The 22,174-nt window shown below is 42.4% G+C and overlaps 1 gene segment (V, D, J or C); it reads left to right on the top strand.

The window, feature by feature from the left end:
- The first annotated feature begins 9,689 nt into the window (after positions 1-9,689).
- On the top strand, positions 9,690-10,441 carry LOC105503857. The segment is given in 2 exon segments: positions 9,690-9,805; positions 10,134-10,441. Coding segments are annotated over 2 exon segments (384 nt in total).
- Positions 10,442-22,174: the final 11,733 nt, after the last annotated feature.

Genomic DNA, 22,174 nt, shown 5'->3' with positions numbered 1-22,174 from the left:
GGTAATCTTTGGCCATATGATGTCACTGGTGGTGCAGAAGATTTTTTGCCATCTCTGCCTCAGTGCCATGGGCAAGTTCCCTCCATCAACCTAGTCAGGACCTCTTACTGTTCAAATGTAGGCAGGGTGTCTTTCTCTCCTCACTGCCATGGCCATGCTGTTTTCCCACAGTCACCACAGCCTAGGCAGCTATTGTCACAGCTCCTCAGTGACCTGGCTCTTTGGGTCAGCTCAGGTAAGTGTAACCCTCTTCCAACAGGGCTGAGTTTGGAAGGTGTGCCTTCTCACCCCCCATTGTTCCTGGAAACATACTTTTCCCCCCACTCTGAATCTAGGCCTTTCCTTTCTCCCTTATCTAATATTTATTCTCATTTCCCATTCTAGCATGATCGCTATCTCTTTTGGGAGAGCAAAACCTCACTACATAAAAAAATTGTACATTATTCATAATATATCTTATACATTTTATCCACATTGTTTCTATTTCCATGATTCCTTCTATGCCAGAATCCTTCAAATATTACTTAATATTCACTGTCTTGACTTTATCTTTTAAATTTAGTGCAGTGGGATTTTCCTCCTCTTCCACTTCCATAAAACCTTTGTTTTCAAGATCATCAGTGACTATCATCTATCTATCTATCTATCTATCTATCTATCATCTATCTTTGTTTTCAAGATCATCAGTGACTATCATCTATCTATCTATCTATCTATCTATCTATCTATCTATCTATCTATCTATCTATCATCTATCTGTCTACACACACACACAGGGATTTATTTGGGGAAAAAATGGTTTAGTCCTTCCTCATCTTCAAGAAGTTTATATTATAGTGGGAAGAATATGTTAACCACAGGTTGGAGTGGGACCACAAGGAAGAGTGAAGTTATGTTTGCTGATGGTTTTAGTGGAATTAGAGGCAGAGGCTAGAAAAATTTCACGGAGTGGGTAACCCTGTGCTCCTCTTGAAAGATAAGTAGACATGGAGGGACACTTCAGCAGAGGAAAAAGGAAGCAAAAGGCGGGGTGCTTGAAGCCGCCCTGTGTTAATGGGGAAAGGCCATTCACACCAGGCTGCAATTCAGAGTGTCTGCAGGATAGGTTAAGTGGATTTAAGTGACACATAGTTGGAATTTTATATGATAGAATAATAATCTGTCCTTACTTTGTAGGGGCTGGGGAGCCACTGAAGGCTTTAAGTAGGAGAATGTCACAGTCAAATTGAAATTGTACATTGATCACTCATGCATCTGTTTAGAAGGTAGTTTAGAATAGAGATAGACTATGGTGAACAACAATGATACTCTGCTAGTATGAGATCCCTGGCCAGGCTCAGTGGCTTACGCCTGTAATCCCAGCACTATAGGAGGCCGAGGTGGGTGGATCGCTTGAGGTCAGGAGTTCGAGAGCAGCCTGGCCAACATTGGTGAAACCCTGTCTCTACTAAAAAAATACAAAAATTAGCCAGATGTGGTGGTGGGCGCCTGTAATCCCAGCTACTCTGGGAGGTGAGGCAGGAGAATCACTTGAGCCTGGGAGGTGGAGGTTGCAGTGAGCCGAGATTGGGCCACTGCACTCTAGCCTGGATGACAGAGTGAGACTCTGTTAAAAAAAAAAAAAAAAATAGAATCAAAACAAAGCTTAAAAACCATATAGCCCTTTTTAGTTGTCTCAGTCTCATTTGATATGTAAATCTAGAGTAGGTAGCAAAATTCCTTATGAGGCTCTGTTCCTATATCCAAAACCAGGTCTTTCCCCAAAAGTTGTTCAAAATAAGAGTAACCATTGTTAAACAAATAAAGCCCTACTACTATTAATGTAGGCTAAAGCAGAATCAAGTGGTCTAGATGAGAAGCAGCTTGATTAGAAATCTATCCCTGCAATCTTGATCATTTGTCCTGGTGGCTCCCAATTTGAAGCTCATATATTTGAATCACTGTATGTTTTCTCTGTCCACAGACATCCAAGACATTTCTCTCTCCACTGGCACTGACTAGAGCCTCCTAGTGAGACTCAGGTGCATGTGACTTGATAAAGAGCTTCCTCCAACCCCTCAAGAAGAATTAGCAAGTGCTAATCACTGGAAGCACACCCAAGGAAGGGGGCTCATAAAAATAGTGGTAAGATATAAGAAAGATTTTTTTTTTTTTTTTTTGAGATGGAGTTTCACTCTGTCGTCCAGGCTGGAGTGCAGTGGCCCAGTCTCCCAGGTTCAAGGGATTCTCCTGCCTCAGCCTGCCGAGTAGCTGGGATTATAGGCATGTGTCACCACATCTGGCTAATTTTTGTAGTTTTACTTGAGATGGGGTTTCACCATGTTAAATGGGTTGGTCTTAAACTCCTGACCTCAGGTGATCTGCCTGCCTCTGCCTACCAAACTGCTGGGATTAGAGGTGTGAACCACTGCGCCTGGCCTTGATTCTAAATTTTTATGTTTATTATCAATTGGTTTTGGGGGGACAGGTGATGTTTGGTTGCATGAACAAGTTCTTTAGCGGTCATTTCCGAGATTTTGGTGCACCCATCACCCAAGTAGTGTACACGGCACCCAATTTGTAGTCTTTTATCCCCAGCCTTTTCCCCTGAGCCCCCAAAGTCCATTGTATTATTCTTACGCCTTTGCATCCTCATAGTTTAGCTCCCACTTATGAGTGAGAACATACGATGTTTGGTTTTCCATTCCTGAGTTACTTCACTTAGAACAGTGGTCTCCAACTCCATCCAGGTTGCTGCAAATGCCATTATTTCATTAATTTTTTTGGCTGAGTGGTATTCCATGGTGTGTGTGTATATAATATAAATATATATATCTCAATATCACAATTTCTTTGTCTGCTCCTTGATTGGTGGGCATTTGGGCTGGTTCCCTATTTTGCAGTTACAAATTGTGCTGCTATAAACATGCATGTGCAAGTATTTTTTTCATATAATGACTTATTTTCCTCTGGGTAGATACCCAGTAGTGGGATTGCTGGATCAAATGGTAGTTCTACTTTTAGTTCTTTAAGGAATCTCCACACTGTTTTCTGTAGTGGTTGTATGAGTTTCCTTTTCGTCATGTCCATGCCAACCTCTATTATTTTTTGTTTTTTTTATTATGGCCATTCTTGCAGGAGTAAGGTGGTATCGCATTGTGGTTTTGATTTGCATTTCCCTGATCATTAGTGATGTTGAGAAATTTTTCATGTGTTTGTTGACCATTTGTGTATCTTCTTTTGAGAATTGTCTATTCATGTCCTTAGCCCACTTTTTTTTTTTTTTTTTGAGATGGTGTCTTGCTCTGTCTCTCAGGCTGGAGTGCAATGGCACAATCTCAGCCCACTGCAACCTCTGCCTCCCGGGTTCAAGCGATTCTCCTGCCTCAGCCTCCCGAATAGCTGGGATTACAGGCAACTGTCACTACATCCAGCTAATTTTTGTATTTTTTGTACTTTTTGTTTGTTTGTTTGTTTTTGAGACGGAGTTTCACTCTTGTTGCCCAGGCTAGAGTACAATGGCATGATCTTGGCTTACCAAAACCTCCATCTCCTGGATTCAAGCGATTCTCCTGCCTCAGCCTCCTGAGTAGCTGGGATTACAGGCATGTGTCACCACACCTGGCTAATTTTGTGTATTTTTAGTAGAGATGGAGTTGGAGTTTCTCTATGTTGGTCAGGCTGGTCTCGAACTCCCTCAGGTGATCCTCCTGCCTTGTCTTCCCAAAGTGCTGGGATTACAGGTTTGAGCCACTGCACCCAGCCTAATTTTTGTATTTTTTAGTAGAGACGGGGTTTTGCCATGTCTGCCAGGCTGGTCTTGAACTCCTGACCTCAGGTGATCTACCTGCCTTGGCCTCCTGAAGTGCTGGGATTACAGGTGTGAGCCACTGTGCCTGGCCTTAGCCCACTTTCTGATGGGATTGTTTGTTTTTTTCTTGCTTATTTGTTTGAGTTTCTTGTAGATCTGGATATTAGTATTTTGTCAGACGTATTGATTGTGAATATTTTCTCCCACTCTGTGGGTTGCCCATTTACTCTGCTGCTTATTTCTTTTGCTTTGCAGAAGCTTTTTGGTTTAATTAAATTCCATCTATTTATCTTTGTTTTTGATGCATTTGCTTTTGGGTTCTTGGTCATAAATTCTTTGCCTAAGCCAATGTCTAGAAGGGTTTTTCTGAAGTTATCTTTTTTTTTTTTGAGGCAGAGTCTTGCTCTGTCGCCCAGGCTGGAGCGCAGTGGTGCGATCTTGGCTCACTGCAAGCTCCGCCTCCTGGGTTCGCGCCATTCTCCTGCCTCAGCCTCCTGAGTAGCTGGTACTACAGGCGCCCGCCACCAAGCCCGGCATTTTTTTGTATTTTTAGTAGAGACGGGGTTTCACTGTGTTAGCCAGGATGGTCTCGATCTCCTGACCTTGTGATCCGCCCGCCACAGCCTCCCAAAGTGCTGGGATTACAGGCGTGAGCCACTGTGCCCGGCCGATGTTGTCTTTTAGAATCCTTATGGCTTCAGGTATTAGACTTAAGTCTTTGATCCATCTTGAGTTGATTTTTGTATAAGGTGAGAGATGAGGATCCAGTTTCGTTCTTCTACATGTGGCCAGCCAATTATCCCAGCACTGTTTGTTGAATAGGGTGTCCTTTCCCCACTTTATGATTTTGCTTGCTTTGTGGAAGATCCATTGGCTGTAAATATTTGGGTTTATTTCTGGGTTCTCTCTTCTGTTCCATTGGTCTACATGCTTATTTTTATACCAGTACCATGCTGTTTTGTTTTGGTGACTGTGGCCTTACAGTATAGTTTAAAGTTGAGTAATGTGATGCCTCCAGATTTGTTGTTTTTGCTTATTATTGCTTTGGCTATGTGAGATCATTTTTGGTTCCATATGAATTTTAGGATTGTTTTTCCTAGTTCTGTGAAGAATGATGATGGTATTTTGATGGAAATTGCATTGAATGTGTAGACTGCTTTTGACAGTATGATCATTTTCACAGTATTGATTCTACCCCTTCTACCCATTCTACCTATCCATGCCCAGCAGGTAGAGAAAGACCATCACATGGGGGCAGGGCTAGGCGTGTCTGGGTGCAGACTCTCCTTGGGTGGGTCTTGCTGCCACTGCTGCAGGGGATGGAGGTGTGGTTCTCAGGCCAATGGAGTTATGTTCCCAGGGAGGTCATGGCTCCTTCTGCTGTGTCACGCGGGTCTTCGGGGAAGTAGGGAAAAGTCGGCAGTTACAGGCCTCACCCAGCTCCCCTGCAGCCCTAAAGGCTGGTCTCACTCCCACCATGACCCTCCTTTCCCACCCCCAACAACACTGAGTTTATTTCCAGGCAGTGGGTGAGCAGAGCTGAGAACTTGCTCCAGGCTACCAGCCTCCTGGCTGAGAAAGCAAGCAGGGCTTTCAGGTTTTGCACCTCCATGTCTGCCATGGCTTCTGTGCTGTGTCTGCGCTCCTGATTCACCTCCTCCTCTAGGTTCTGTCCAGGAAACTTTGCGTTTGGTGGAAATTGTTACAAGGTTCACCTGGAAGTTTTCTTCTCCTCATAGTCGTTTCCTAGTTCTTCTGGCAGTTCACCCCAAGGCTCCCGTGAGACAGAGTTAGAAATGGCTTCTCTGGGGACTGGGAGTACCCAAAGGGCTCTTCCCACCTCTTCTTCTACCCCAGTATTTTGCTCAGCTCTGTAAATTTGTCTCAGCTGTATGTAAGGTCAAATTCTTCTTCCGTGATTTGGACTTCTGGTTCCCCAGTGAAGGTATGTGTTTGGGAGCAGATGGTTCTTCTTTCACACTTTCACACTTTGGGCACTCACAGTTTTCCAGCTGTCTCCGGGAGCCTGCAGCAGCAATCCACTTCCTCCAAAAGGTTTGTGGATTATCTCAGCTTTCCTGGTACGTTCTTGTGGTAGTCCTTGGAGCAAAAGTTTATGACGTGAGTCTCCACACGCTGCTCTGTGCATCCAAGTGGGAGCTGCAAGTTAGTCCTGTCTCCTATCTGCCATTTTTCTGAAGTTCTCTGGTCTGAATTCTTCAGTGCCTTCTCACCGCCCTAAGGACCAAGTCCAAACTCTCCAGCCTGGCTTTAAGGCCCACCTTGAGCTCTTTTTTATATTTTTGATAGGGAAAGAATATTTTTATCTTGGAGGTGTGTGTATAAAATGGCAATGATACGTGGTGTCACCAGATGGCAGCATTATATTTATTATATCCAGGTGCTATGAACCTACTGTGTGTAGTAAATAGAAAATAATGCTTTCCATGGGTTCACAAGGATTTAAATTGCCTTTGAATTTTTTTTGCTTACAGCATGTTTATTTCTGTCTTTATCCTAGTTGCATGCAGTTTGTTTCAATTTTTTTCATCCCTGGCATTAAAATTTTAAGTTTCTCATTTTCTACTCGTTTTTATGAAACACGGACAAAATACGTAAATAATGCTGTTTAAGGTGAGCAGGCAGGCAATACCCTCTCCCCACCACATTTTTAATCCACCTACTGTTGCACAAAAGTCTGCTGTTGTACGAGACACTGAATTCAGCATATGCAAGTTATACTATATACTTATGAAAATCAAGGAGAAACTTAAGTCACCATGGACCCAGCAGTAGTTTTAACACTTTTTTTCACATGGTGCAACAGTAGTATCATTTTTTTTGTTTTCTGAGACAGGGTCTTGCTTTGTTGCCCAGATTGGAGTACAGTGGCATTATTATGGTTCACTGCAGCCTCGAACTGTGAACCTCCCTTCTCGGCCTCTTGAATAGCTGAAACTACAGGTGCCTGCCACCATGTCTGGCTAATTTTTAAATTTTTTGTAGAGACAAGGGTTTTTACTATGTTGCCCAGGCTCATCTCCTTATGTTGCCCAGGCTTCAAGTGATCTTCCTGCCTCAGCCTCCCAAAGTGGTGCAATCATGGCTCACTGCAGCCTTGACCTTTTGGGCTCAGGTCATCCTCCCACCTCAGCCTCCTTTGTAGCTGGGACCACAGGTGCATACCACCATGTCTGGCTAGTTAGTTTTTACTCTTATTTTTTATTTTTTTATTTTTTAATTTTTTAATTTTTATTTTATTATTATTTTTTTGAGACAGAGTCTCACTCTGTGGCCCAGGCTGGAGTGCAGTGGCCGGATCTCAGCTCACTGCAAGCTCCGCCTCCCGGGTTTACGCCATTCTCCTGCCTCAGCCTCCTGAGTAGCTGAGACTACAGGCGCCCGCCACCTCGCCCGGCTAGTTTTTTGTATTTTTTAGTAGAGACGGGGTTTCACCGTGTTAGCCAGGATGGTCTCGATCTCCTGACCTCGTGATCCGCCCGTCTCGGCCTCCCAAAGTGCTGGGATTACAGGCTTGAGCCACCGCGCCTCTACTTTTATTTTTTGTAGAGATGAGTCTCCTTATGTTGGCCAGGCTGGTCTCCAACTCCTGGGCTCAAGTGATCCTCCTGTCTCAGCCTCCAAAAATGCTGGCATTATAGGCATGAGCCACTATTCCTGGTCCTGGCCAATTTTAACACTCTTGATTCCATAGCTTTCTTTGTGGGAAGATGATTTTGACTCTGTGGCAAAAAGGAGCAGCAAAGATTTAAAATACCAGTCAGACAGCAGGTTACAAAAGTTGAACTGTGCTCATGGCAGGACTCAGTAAATACCTTTTTAAAAAATATAGTACATTGATTTCAAGCGTAGTAAGATTCTTCAATATCTATCAACATTGGTTCGCATAACATACATTTATTCTTTTAAAGTATATTACTTAGGAATTTTTAGTATATTTGCAAAGTTGTGAATTGATTACTAGCTAATTCCTGAAAATTTTTATCACTTCCAAAATAAATCCCATACTCATTAGTAGTCCCTCCCTGTACTTACCCTGGCTCTCCCAGTCCCCAATTCCTGGCAACCATTAATTAATTTTTTATCTGTATGGATTTGCCTATTATGAATATTTCACACATGCAATGGAATCATACAATACATGACCTTTTGCATCTGGCTTGTTTGACATAGCATAATGTTTTCAAGCACCATCCATGTTGTAGCATGTATTAATACTTCATTCCTTGTAATGGCTGAATAATATTCCATTATGGATATACCATGTTTTATCAGTTTATCAGGTGATGGGACATTTCAGTTGTTTACACTTTTTGGCTAGTGTGAATAATGCTGCTGTTAGTGTTTATGTAGAAATTTTTGTGTGAACATATGTTTTTATTTCTTTTGGATGTGTACCTAGAATTGCTGGGTCATATGGCAAATCTATGTTTGATGTTTTGAGGACCTACCAAACTGTTTTCCAAGTGGTTGCACCATTTTAAATTTCCACCAGCAATATATGAAGTTTCTAACTTCTCCACATTCTTGCCAACACTTGTTGTTTGTATGTAGGCCTTTCTTTAACTGTAGCCACCTTTAATATTGAATAGTATTAATGAGAGGCCAATAAGTATGAAAAATAGGTATGAAAAAATTTCATAGAGTTAATAAATTCATTTCTGGGACATCATGATAAATAGTTTAACATATTGTTGAAGTTTTCATTTTTTCCTCTCTGTTTTCCTCCCTTTTTCTCAGATCTTTTTTCCTCTTGAAATGGAGTCTCACTCTGTTGCCTGTGCTGGAGTGCAGTGGCCTGATCTCAGCTCACTGCAACCTCTGCCTCCCAGGTTCAAGTGATTTTCCTTCCTCAGCCTCCTGAGTAGCTGGAATTACAGGTGTGTGCCACCACACCTGGCTAATTTTTGTATTTTTAGTAGAGATGGGGTCTAACCATGGTGGCCAGACTGATCTCAAACTTCTGACCTCAAGTGATCTGCCTGCCTTGGCCTCCCAAAGTGGTGGGATTACAGGTGTGAGCCACTGCTCCCAGCTCTTTTTTCCTGTTATATCTCTCTTCTTTCCCTTAGTTTTTTAAAAAATTATGTAATCAAACATGTATATTTTAACATTAACCAATATAGGGATGTACAAAAAAAATTAACTCACTCAACTCTTCCACCGCAACTCCTAACATAACCAATGTTAGTAGTTTATTGAGTATATCCTCACACTTTTAAAACCCTGTGCATATGTACATAAGTTTGTGATACAAATATTCAATACTCATCACTCTGCAACTTACTTTTGAATATTTTGAAGATTATTTCTATATTAGCTGTTGTAAGTACACTTAAATGGTAGATAAATTTCCTTCTCTTTCTAGCTTTCAAAATATATATGACACACAAACAAACAATATTTAGTATATGCACACACACACTGCATCTCTAATTGATCCCGGATTTCATTTTGTTCTATCATGAGAAAAGAAACTGTTAGTATGGTCAAATTGACTTGTTTTGACTTTGCCTTATGTTCCCATCTGTTTTCTCTGTTCTTTACATATTTGACGTTCACCACAATCACTTGGATTAAAATGTGTGCATTATTTTTTGGAGATAGGGACCTTACTATGTTGCTTAGGCTGGTCTCCAGTTCCTGGACTCAAGGGATTTTTCTACCTCAGCCTCTTGAGTAGCTGGGATTACAGGCATGAGCCACTGTGCCCAGCTTAAAACGTGTGGATTTATCAGTAGAAAATGTTCATGTAAAGATATTTGCTCCTCCAGTGGAAGGAAGCTTGAACTCATCCCTTCAAGAAAGAAGCTCCTCCCCTTGTATTTCTATTGGGTTTTGCATCCAGACTGAGCTTCCTTCCCTCACCCATATGAAGTGTCTACCTTCCGCAGACTCCAGTGGCTCAGGAACCGGGGATGCAGTGCCAGGCTCGTGGTGTCCTGCAGCAGATGTGGGGAGCTTTCCTTCTTTATGTCTCCATGAAGATGGGAGGTAAGTCTCAATTTAATAGCAAATGCTGCTAGGAATTTTCAAAACAATTTCCTTTCAGCTAAATTATTGCAAATTTTGACATTTGTAATGAGAGTATTTCCTGAATATGCATTTTCCTAATGTGCTAATTGTCCTCCTATTACTATGGCTGCTGCTGTTACTGCAACCATTTATTTCAGTCTAAGAAATTCTCCCATCAGTGGCAGTTCTTTTGTGACCACATGGAGGCATCATTTAAAAAATTATTTCAATAGTTTTTGGAGGAAACCTCATAATGATGGGGCTTCTGGGAGTACTGCCCTAGTAACAATCATGTATCTTGTCATAGGCACTGCAGGACAAAGCCTTGAGCAGCCCTCGGAAGTGACAGCTGTGGAAGGAGCCATTGTCCAGATAAACTGCTCGTACCAGACATCTAGGTTTGATGGGCTGTCTTGGTACCAGCAATATGACGGCGGAGCACCCACATTTCTTTCTTACAATGCTCTGGATGGTTTGGAGGAGAGAGGTCATTTTTCTTCATTCCTTAGTCGCTCTGATAGTTATGGTTACCTCCTTCTACAGGAGCTTCAGATGAAAGACTCTGCCTCTTACTTCTGTGCTGTGAGAGACACAGTGACTATGAGGCCTCCTTAACTGTGCCAAAATTCAAAAGACAACCAGTGGAGTACAGGTGGGCTTGAGAAGTTCTAGAACTTCCTGAGTGTATGTTTGCTTACTCTCTAATTTTAAACTTGTCTAGAATATGTAGCATAGGGCCCTTAGACTGAACCCCATTTTTTTTTTTTTTGAGACGGAGTCTCGTTCTGTCTCCCAGGCTGGAGTGCAGTGGCGCGATCTTGGCTCACTGCAAGCTCCGCCTCCCGGGTTTACGCCATTCTCCTGCCTCAGCCTCCCAAGTAGCTGGGACTACAGGTGCCCGCCACCATGCCCGGCTAGTTTTTGTATTTTTTTAGTGGAGACAGGGTTTCACCGTGTTAGCCAGGATGGTCTCGGTCTCCTGACCTCGTGATCCACCCGTCTCGGCCTCCCAAAGTGCTGGGATTACAGGCTTGAGCCACCGCGCCCAGCCAGGCTGTGATGTTTCACAGACTTCAAAAACATTTAGGATAGCACACAAGAATTACAATTCAGTAAAAGAAAATCTTTAAACTGAATATTTTATATTACTGTTCTATCCATTATCCAGTGCTTTTACAGGAATTCCCTACTGACCAACTCCTTCCACACTTGACCCCCACCTCATTGCATGACCTCGCTCTTCTGTTCACAGAGAAGAGCTCTCCCTGATCTTCTCTTCACCCTCTAAGTCCACAACCCCCACACTCTCCAATATGTTGGATAAATCCACCAAAAAAATGTTAAATAATATCAAAATTGTCACTCAGGGAAATATAAAAATGAGGACATATTTGACATAATTAAATGAAATTGTACTGTCTCAAACTGAGGCATTTGCATTTACTTCACAAATTTCAGAGCCTCCCAAGGATACATGAATATGAATGTAACTTACTACTGCATAAACTAAAGCACTCACCAAGGGATCCTTCCCTTGTATAAAAAACTTCCTTCAAAAGTAAATTCCATCTTCCATATGTGGGACCACAGGATACTGGAGGTATAAATAAGCAGCAGTAAGAGGAAAAGGAGAAACTGAAGAAGAAAGAGAAAGAGAAAAAATAGTTTGTCCTTCCTTCTTTTTAGCAATCAATGTTTCATAAAATAATGGGGTTCATGGCTGGGCGCGGTGGCTCATGCCTGTAATCCCAGCACTTTGGGAGGCCGAGGTGGGTGGATCATGAGGTCAGGAGATCGAGACCATCCTGGCTAACACGGTGAAACCCCGTCTCTACTAAAAATACAAAAAATTAGCTGGGCGTGGTGGCAGGCGCCTGTAGTTCCAGCTACTCGGGAGGCTGAGGCAGGAGAATGGCCTGAACCGGGAGGCGGAGTTTGCAGTGAGCCAAGATCGCGCCACTGCACTCCAGCCTGGGAGACAGAACGAGACTCCGTCTCAAAAAAAAAAAAAAATGGGGTTCAGTCTAAGAGCCCTATGCTACATATTCTAGACAAGTTTAAAATTAGAGAGTAAGCAAACATACACTCAGGAAGTTCTAGAACTTCTCAGAGCCTCCCAAAGTGCTGGAATTACAAGCGTGAGCCAACGTGCCAACCTCTATTAGCTAATTTTTAATGATTCATTTTGGGGTAAACAGAATTAGAGGGACTTGGTGGTAGGGAGTAGGAAAGGTAAAGTGGATGGTTTTCGCTCAACAAATATTTTATTAAATAATTGTATGTGCTAGGCACTCTTTTAATTGCTATGGTGCATCACTGAATAAAACATACCTGCACTGAGGTTGCTTATGTTCTTGTGAAGAGAGAGAATAAGCAGATGTTTTAGCAGACTTTGGAAGTACAGGGAAAATACATTTGACCCTCAGAACTCAGCTTCATTGTCTTTAATAGGAAGAGAGCTGAGACGTATGCAAGCAATGCTGATGTCCTGTGCTTGTTACAATTTTGTAATATAAATTAATCATCCACTGAGTAAGGGCTGTATAACATTGGAGAGTTATAAGACTGCAAGTCTTGTTATCCAGAGAATCTCAGTCTTTCAAATTATTTGAATGAAGCTATGTCTATAGTGGGACTCTATATAAAATCATAAAGATACTGAACATTTGAGTGGAGAATCTAACACTGAGGCAAATGACCTTTAACATGTGAATTATTTGTAAAAGTGAAAAAAATTTCAAATGCTTCATTGAAATCACGAAGGAAATAAAGTCAAAAAACTTTCAGCAAGGAGTGAATGGTCAATGGAAATGAACTATACAAAATCAGTTATCTTAAATTTGAAGACCTGTATGTTACTGATATTCTCCTTAATCGGTATGCTATCTTTTTATCTTTTTAATTTAGTGACCATGAGGAGTATACATAAGAACTTTTATAGGTTCATTTTGACCTTGTTTTCATATCTATTTTCTCCTAAAGTCTTAAGTTGCTTTTTTTTTTTTTTTTGAGATGGAGTCTCACTCTGTCGCCTAGTCTGGAGTGCGGAAGTGCTATCTCGGCTCACTGCAACCTCTGCTGCCCAGGGTTAAGTGATTCTCATGCCTCAGCCTCCCAAGTAGCTGGGATTACAGGTATGCCACCATGCCTGGCTAATTTTTGTATTTTTAGTAAAGATGGGGTTTCACCATGTTGGCCAGGCTAGTCTTGAACTCCTGACCTCAAGAGATCCACCCACCTCGGCCTCCCAAAGTGTTGGGATTATAGGCGTGAGCCACCATGCCCGGCCAAGCCTTAAGTTTTTAGATAACATGTTTTTCTGCCACAGAGATTTTCAAGAAGAAAGAGTACCACTCTTTGTTACTTTCTGTCTCTGCTAGTAGGATTTCTCTTTAACCCAGCAATTTCTTTCATTTCCACCTGGAAGGTGGTTGGATGCTAGATGTTGGAGCAAGCCATTACCAGAGGATAGGACACAAGGTTTTTCCAATTATTGTAGGTCTAACTGGGAACCTAGCCCTACTGTCATGTTCAAAGAGCAGTAGCTGTGTTTGGACTTGGGAGTTAGATGTTTCTAAGTTCAAATCCAAGCTTCACAAGGTGTTCAGATAAAATCTCACAGAATGAAAGAAACATAGAAAGGATTGGAAGGAATTTGACATACATTAAATCTAACTATCTTCTATGATGTTTGAATAAAGCTCTGATTTTTGAGCATCTTTTTGGCCTTGTTCTCTTGAGTAGTTGTGGACAAGTTCAGCTTCAATGTCTTTTGCCTTGAGATCTTACCTTTGGAGCTTTCTATATCCCTCAGTGTGGGCAAGATAGAACAAACATCCCATTGTCCAGTTATTTTCTAGTCCTGGGGTATCTGTGGAGTTTCCGGAGCCACATTGGTACTCAGATGTCAGGAGCATGTTCTCACTGTGGCAGTTAACCTCTCTTTAGTTCTAGTTCCTAAGGAAGATAACCAAAAGAACATAGGTGGAAGAGGCTTGCATCAAGAAGACTACACTCTATCTTGGAGGTGAACTGTTCGCTATTACATACATAGCTCAGGAAAACTTAGATACCTCTCTTGTTTCTTTTGGCTTAAGGGTGATAAATAATTTAGGTGTTATTGAGCCCTAGTTTGCTCAACTGTTTCTCGTGGTTCCTCTACTCCCGTATCTTCGTACATAGTTCCTATGCAGAGAAAACTCTCCTCAAATTATCATTTTTTGAGTAGGCTATCTACTGCTTTTTGGAAAATCAGCACCATCCATGTGTCTTAAGAGTGATTTGCACATGTACTCATGGGTACAGGGAAGTGAAGGAGGTCAGTTGGAAGAAATAAAAAAACCAATATCTTCATTAAGAAGAATTTAAAAATTTTGAAGGAATAGTTGGATCTTTTTCTAAGAAAAGTCTGTAAGAGATTTGATAATATGAATTTGGATGGGAAATAGCGAGTGTGCTGTGTACCACTGGATTTAGGACATGAGAGTGGGAGGCCCAGAATGCACACATAACCCTTCTCAGACAACCCTTGAGCCTGTGGTTTGGATACTGAACCAAAGGTAAAGGAAGACAAAAGTTGCCTTTTTGAGGGATCAGTTTATGAGGTGGAGTAGAACTCTAAGCTGGACTCTGCCAGTGTCCTTTTGAAACCCTGTCTTTTTTCCTAAATGATGAATCTCAATTCCAGATATAAAATGAGGATGAATGGCTCACGCCTGTAATCCCAGCACTTTGGGAGGCTGAGATGGGCAGATAACAAGGTCAGGAGTTTGAGACCAGCCTGGCCAATATGGTGAAACTCTGTCCTACTGAAAACACAAAAATTAGCTGGGCATGGTGGTGCTAAAAACACAAAAATTAGCTGGGTGTGGTGGCGGGCACCTGTAATCCCAGCTACTCAGGAGGCTGAGGTTGGAGAATTGCTTGAACCCAGGAGGCGGAGGTTGCAGTGAGCTGAGATGGCGCCACTGTACTCCAGCCTGGGTGACAGAGCAAGACTCCATCTTAAAAAAAAAAAAAAAAAGAAAAAGAAAATGAGGATGAAACACAGCTGTGGTTGAATGTTCCACCAGGCAGTATTCTGTGTGTCTTTTGAGCAAGTGCAAGCACATAATTTTCCTATTTGTCATCTTTCTGAATCTCAGTCGAGGGCTTCCTGCCTGGAAGCCATTAGTTCACATATTTGACTCACATATACTCTGACTTTTAAGTGTATTTTGACTCTGCCTCTACAGTGGTTACCACATGCTTATCCATTATTCATTATTGAGTTTTATATGCATTTGTACTTTTCAACTGACCCATATCCATTCATTGGTCACACATGAGCTTTCCCTCGGCTCTGTTCTCCTGGGCCAGTTTTTGGCATGGACTTTTATACTCACCTTCCCTTTTTATCCCAGCCATTCCTCAGTTATCCCCTCAGCTGAAACTTGACTTCTGTGAAAGCACTTAGTCACTGAGTGTGGGGATGAAGGTGACTTGAAAAGCAGGCGCTACCTCTCATAATTAAATTATGTAATCTGGTACTTCAGAATCTCCTGATCTCTGTTGTCACATTTTCTTATGAACTTCTGATGGGATTAGGAAGTATTTCAGAACTTCCTTTCCTAGGTAGGCATACCATTTTTTTTTTTTAAGATGAAGTCTTGCTTTGTCGCCCAGGCTGGAGTGCAATGGCATGATCTCAGCTCACTGCAAGCCCCGTCTCCCGGGTTTGTGCCATTCTTCTGCCTCAGTCTCCTGAGTAGCTGGGACTACAGATGCCCACCACCACACCCGGCTAATTTTTCTATTTTTAGTAGAGATGGGGTTTCACTGTGTCAGCCAGGATGGTTTCGATCTCCTGACCTCGTGATCCGCCTGCCTCAGCCTCTTAAAGTGCTGGGATTACAGGCGTGAGCCACCACGCCTGGCCAGGTAGGCATACTGTTAAATAATACTACTCATTAAGAGAGGCCTGTGCCCATTTTGTGGCTAATCAGTAGGCAGAACTAGAATAAATAAGATTTACACTTACTGGTACTAGACAACTTACCTTGGGAATTGCAACCTAGGTTTGGAGACTTGACCTTCCAAGTCTGTGGACTGACTTGCAGACTAGCCATACTTTTCTGCTTGCTAACCAAGTCTTGATCTGGAAAGTAAGATCTCCCTGAGGACTGTCAGATATACTTGAGCAATACTTTTCAGTCTGCATTAGAATCATATTTTAAAATTCCCTATGCTTAGGTCCCATCCCAGGTCAATTTAATCAGAATTTCTGGTGATGGAGCCAGAACTATTTAAATAAAAGTCTCCCAAGTGATTCTAAGTGAAACAAAGTTGGAAAACTACAGTCTTAAAAGATAAATTGGACTAACCCTCTGGATTTGAAAACTCACCCAAATTTATGGTACAAGGGTCAAAAATTGTCTGAGTGCCCTATCTGGTATGGTGAGGCAGATGAGGGGTTGCTGGTTACTAATATTGGCATTCCTTCCTTTCATTGTGAGTTGCTCTTATAACTTGCACCTGCTGCTCTCTAGAAACATGAGCTTGAGGTCCAATGTTAAACTGAGGCATGTGACACCTGTGCTCAGATCAATGGGCACCCAGGGACCATCAAAGACTTTTCTTTCTTACATTCTTTGCCTTTGTGTTCCTTGGAGAACTTCAAAACAGCAAGCCCTTCTTCAGGGCCATCATGGTCTTCTAAGGTTTAGTACACATTTTAGTAAAGACACATTAAAGATACCTTAAATATACATTTTTTTGAGGGATAAATATCAACATAAGTAATAGAGGACTCTTGGCCAGGTGCAGTGGCTCATACCTGTAATCCCAACACTTTGGGAGGCTGAGGCAGGAGGATTGCTAGGGGTTCGAGATCAGCCTGGGCAAATAGTGAGACTCCTATCGCTACTTAAAAAAAAAAAAAAAAAGAACAGAAGCCTCTTAATTACCTGTCCAAGCTCCTCAGACAATCAAGACCAGTCCTTGTGGAGATTAAAAATTTCAGGAACTAAAAGTTTGTTATAGCTTGGTCATTACTCTCATGAAGCAGCATAAGTTGGTCCTCCTAGTGCTCTGTGAATGTGAAAATGTAAAGTCTCTTTGTCTGTGCTTCTGTTGCTGTTGCTGATGCACTCTCCACATGTCTGGTTTATTGATAATTCACCCTCCAGTATTTCACTCCATCCTCTGGAGGGAATGGTGGCCTCTTCATCACAAAATGTTTTCTGTATTTGCACTCTTCTATGATTCCCTGTTCATCCCTTAAGACAAACCCTTCTTTAAGTCCTGGATGATAACAAGAGTGATTATTGCAGCACTCAATATTTATTAAGTGTCCACCATGTTTCAGAAACTTCACATTAGCTATCTCATTCAGTGCTCTTAATACCTTGTTGTTTGGAGGAACGGAGGCAAGATGGTGCACTTCTGGGTTCTTCATCCCCCCCTCCCAACTTTTCCCCCCTCCCAACTTTTCCCCGCGCGCGCGAAAATGCAGCCAGCGACCCGGGAAGGTGCAGACCAACTGGGCATGCACCAGGTGACGTCAATCCAAGGAGACCAAGATTTACCTGGTCGCACCTGCGGAACGCCCCCGACACGCCCGTGCCCCGCCTATTGCCCTCCCACTCCTAGAAAAGCCGCTCTCCACCAGTGAGCCACGCGGTCTTCCTCCAGCCCCACTGAAGTCGGGATGCAGGAACCCCGCCCGAGAGCCCCACGAAGGGGGGGACTCTGTCGGCCTTCTTTGCCGGAGGCCGACAGACTTCTTCCCCACACCTTAGGTTACCAAAATAAACTTGCAGTTTTGCTCCTGACCTTTGCCTACTTGCTGGTTCTTTTGTGCTCGCTCTGGTGGTCTTAGAAAAACAAGTCACTTGTATTAGTCCATTTTCATACTGCTCTAAGGAACTAGCTGAGACTGTGTAATTTATGAAGAAAAGAGGTTTAATTAATTCATAGTTCCACAGGCTTAACAGGAAGCATGACTGAGAGGCCTCAGGAAACTTACAATCATGGTGGAAGGTGAAGGGGAATGAAGCATGTCTTACCATGGTGAAGCAGGAGAGACAGACAGTGAAGGGGGAAGTGCCACACACTTTTAAATCATCAGATCTCATTAGAACTCACTCACTATCATGAGAATAGCAAGAAATCTATCCCCATGATCCAATTATCTCCCATCAGGCCCCTCCTCCAATTTCACATGAAATTTTGGGTGGGGACACAAATCTAAACCATATCATTCTGTCCCTGGTCCCTCCTAAATCTCATGTCCCTCTCACATTGCAAAATACAATTATCCCCTCTCAACAGTCCCCCAGTCTTAACTCATTTTAGTATCAACTCAAAAGTCCACAGTCCAAAATCTCATCTGAGACAAGGTAAGTTCTTTTCACCTGTGAGCCTATAAAATAAAAAACAAGTTAATTATTTCCAAGATACAATGGGGGTTCAGGAATTGGGTAGATTCTCCCATTCCAAATGGAAAAATTGGCCAAAACAAAGGGACTACAGGCCCCACACAAGTCTGAAACTCAGCAGGGCAGTCATTAAATCTTAAAGTTCCAAAATAATCTCCTTTGACTCCATGTCTCATATTCAGGGCACTCTGATGCAAGGGGTGGGCTCCCACAGCCTTGGGCAGCTCCACCCCTTTGGCTCTGTAGGATACAGCCCCTATGGCTGCTTTCATGTGCTGGTGTTGAGTACCTGCAGCTTTTCCAGGTGCACAGTGGGATCTGGAGGATGGTGGCCCTATTCTCACAACTTCACTAGGCAGTGCCCCAGTTGGGACTCTGTGTGGGGGCTCTAACCCCACATTTCCCCTTTGCACTGCCCTCGTATAGGTTCTCCATGAAGGCTCTGACCCTGCAGCAGACTTCTGCCTGGACATCCAGATGGTTCCATACATCCTCTGAAATCTAGGTAGAGGCTCCCAAACTCTTTCCTTCTGCACACTCACAAGCCCAACACCATGTGAAAGCTGCCAAGGCTTGGGGCTTGAACCCTCTGAGGTGATGGCCCAAGGACCTTGGCCCCTTTTAGCTATGTCTGGAGTTGAAACTGATGGGATGCAGGACTCCATGTCCCAAGGCTGCACAGAGCAGTGGAGTTCTGGGCCTGGTCCACAAAACCGTATTTCCTTCCTAGGCCTCCAGGCCTAAGATGGGAGGGCCTACTTGAAAGTCTCTGAACTACCCTGGAGGCATTTTCTCTATTGTCTTGGCTATTGACATTCAGTTCTTCTTTACTTATGCAAATTTCTGCAGTTTAACTTCTGCCCAGAAAATGAGTTTTTCTTTTCTACTTCATGGTCAGGCTGCAAATTTTCCAAACTTCTCCAAACTGCTTCTCTTTTAAATATAAGTTTTCTTTGTTCATGCAAATGAGCTAGGCTTTTGAAGCAGCCATGCTACTTCTTAAAAGGTTTGCTGCTTAGAAATTTCTTCCACGAGATACCCTAAGTCATCTCTCTCTAGTTCAAAGTTCTGCAGATCTCTACAGCGGGAGCACAATGCTGCCAGTTTCTTTGCTATAGCATGCAAGAGTCACCTTTGCTCCAGTTCTCAATAAGTTCCTCATCTCCATCCGAGACCTCCTTAGCCTGGACTTCATTGTCCACATCACTATCAGCATTTTGGTCAAAACTATTCAACAAGTATCTAGGAAGTTCCAGACTTTTCCCACATCTTCCTGTCGTCTTCTGAGCCCTCCAAACTGTTTCAACCTCTCCATTACCCAGTTACAAAGTCACTTCCACATCTTCAGGTAACTTTATAGCTGTGCCCAACTCCTGCTATCAGGAGGATAGCCCCACTTCTGTATCAGTCAGTTTTCACACTGCTACACTTACTACCTAAGACTGTGTAATTTATGAAGAAAAGAGGTATAATTGACTCACAGTTCCACAGGCTTAACAAGAAGCATGACTGGGAGGCTCAAGAAACTTACAATCATGGCGGAAGGCGAAGGGGAAGCAACACGGCTTAAGACGGTGGAGCAGGAGAGAGAGAGAGCCAAGAGGGAATGCCACACACTGTTCAACCATCAGCTCTCACGAGAACTCACACACTCTCACAAGAACAGCAAGGGGGAAATCTGCCTTCATGATTCACTCACCTCCCACCAGGCCCCTCCTCCAGTTTGATATGAGATTTGGCCAGAGACACAAATGCGAGCCATTTTATATCTCCCTTGAAGTAAGTCTTATTGCCCTTATTATATATGTAAAGTAATCAAGGTTTAGAAAGGATAGTTAATTTGCTCAAGGACACATAGCTGGTTGATGGTGAGATCAAGATTCTTTTAACAGACTCTAAAAGTTATACTCTTTCCTTTTCATAACAATATATTTTTAAAAATGGGTAGATATGCTGAAAGCTTATCAAGTTTTATCACTAAAACTTGGGGTCACTGAAGTAAAGCTATCTTTCACTAACTATCTGTAAATTGATAGTCAACTATCTTGGGAAGTTAAATGACCCACCAGCCTTCATATTTAGCATGAATCAATTTAATTAGTCCCTTCAGTTTCTTCAGACAAATGGAAGTTTTCTTAAAGGGGATGGAATAAAGGAAGAAAGAGGGGGTTGTGCAAAAGGAGGTGGGAATAGATCTCAGAAAGGATGCTGTTGAAATGAAGGGGCCCACTTTTTTTTAATGAAATTGATTTTTAATTCAGTTAAGAGAATAAAAGAGATGAAGTATGCAGTTACATTTTCTTTTATACTTACCTACATAATTACCTTTACCAGCACTTTTTTTTATGCGTAGATTCAAATGGTATTGTGTGGTGTCACTTGCTTTCTGCCTGAAGAACTTCCTTTATTATTTCTTGTAAAGCAATGTGCTCCTAACAAATTTTTCTCTGCTTTTGTTTATCTTGGATGTTTTTATTTTGCCATTATTTAAAACTAGCCTGTTTCTTCCAGAGATTTAAAAGCTCACTTTGTATTTGTTTCCTTTAACCTTTTATTTTAGGTTTGGGGGTACATGTGAAGGTTTGTTACATATGTAAACTAGTGTAACAGGGGTTTGTTGTACAGATTATTTCATCACCCAGGTTACGGCCAGTACCGAGTAGTTATCTTTCTGCTCCTCTCCCTCCTGCCACCCTCCAGCCTCAAGTAGACCTTAGTGTCTAGTGTCTGTTGTTCCCTTCTTTGTGGTCATGAGTTCTCATCATTTAGCTCCCACTTATAATTAAGAACATACAGTATTTGGTTTTCTGTTCCTGGTTCCTCCAGCATGGATGGAGCTGGAGGCTATTATCCTTAGCAAACTAACTCAGGAACAGAAAAAGACATCTCGTTCTTTTCTGTGGCTGCATAGTATTCCATGGTGCATATGTCCCACATTTTCTTTATCCAATCTGTCATTGATAGGCATTTCAGTTGATTCCATGTCTTTGCTATTGTGAATAGTGCTACAATCAATGAACATTCGCTTGTATGTGTCTTTATGGTAGAATGATTTATATTCCTCTGGGTATATGTCCAGTAATGGGATTGCTGGGTTGAATGGTCATTCTTCTTTTAGCTCTTTGAAGGATCTCCATACTGCTTTCCACACTGGTTAAACTAATTTACACTCCCACCAACAGTGTATGTGTTCCCTTTTCTCCATAGTCTCACCAACATCTCTTATTTTTTGACTTTTTCATAATAGCCATTCTGGCTCACGTGAGATGTTATCTCATTCTGGTTTTGATTTGCATTTCTTTAATGATCCATGATACTAAGCTTTTTTCATTTGCTTGTTGGATGCATGTGTGTCTTCTTTTGAAAAGTGTCTGTTCATGTGAGATCCAGGTTTCATACAGCAAACAGAAGCAAGCACAGGTGCAGCCTCATGTTTCTTTACATTGATTCAGAGTTTAAGCTGGTTTCACAGTTTTTTTTGAGACGAAGTCTCGCTCTGTTGCCCAGGCTAGAGTGCAATGGCATGATCTCGGCTCACTGCAACCTCCGCTTCCCAGGTTCAAGCTATTCTCATGTCTCAGCCTCCTGAGTAGCTGGGATTACAGGCGCCCACTACTGCGCCCAGTTAATGTTTGTATTTTTCGTAGAGACGGGTTTTTGCCATGTTGGTCAGGTTGGTCTCGAACTCCCGACCTCAGGTGATCTGCTCACCTTGGCCTCCCAAAGTGCTGGGATTACAGGTGTGAGCCACCGCGTCCGGCTGTTTCACAGTTTCGACTGACGTTTTCTTTGTGTTGAGGCTAGGTGAGTTCCTGCTAACAACTCTGTACCACACACACAGAAAAATCACTCAGTGTCACTCAAGATTAGTTCTGTTTTTTTTTTTTTTTTTTTGAGACGGAGTCTTGCTCTGTCGCCCAGGCTGGAGTGC

This window comes from Colobus angolensis, unplaced genomic scaffold (assembly GCF_000951035.1).
Source record: "Colobus angolensis palliatus isolate OR3802 unplaced genomic scaffold, Cang.pa_1.0 Scaffold88, whole genome shotgun sequence".
Classification (NCBI taxonomy): domain Eukaryota; kingdom Metazoa; phylum Chordata; class Mammalia; order Primates; family Cercopithecidae; genus Colobus; species Colobus angolensis.
Note: the sequence above shows the minus strand (reverse complement) of the source record. Positions and strands in the feature narration are given on the sequence as shown.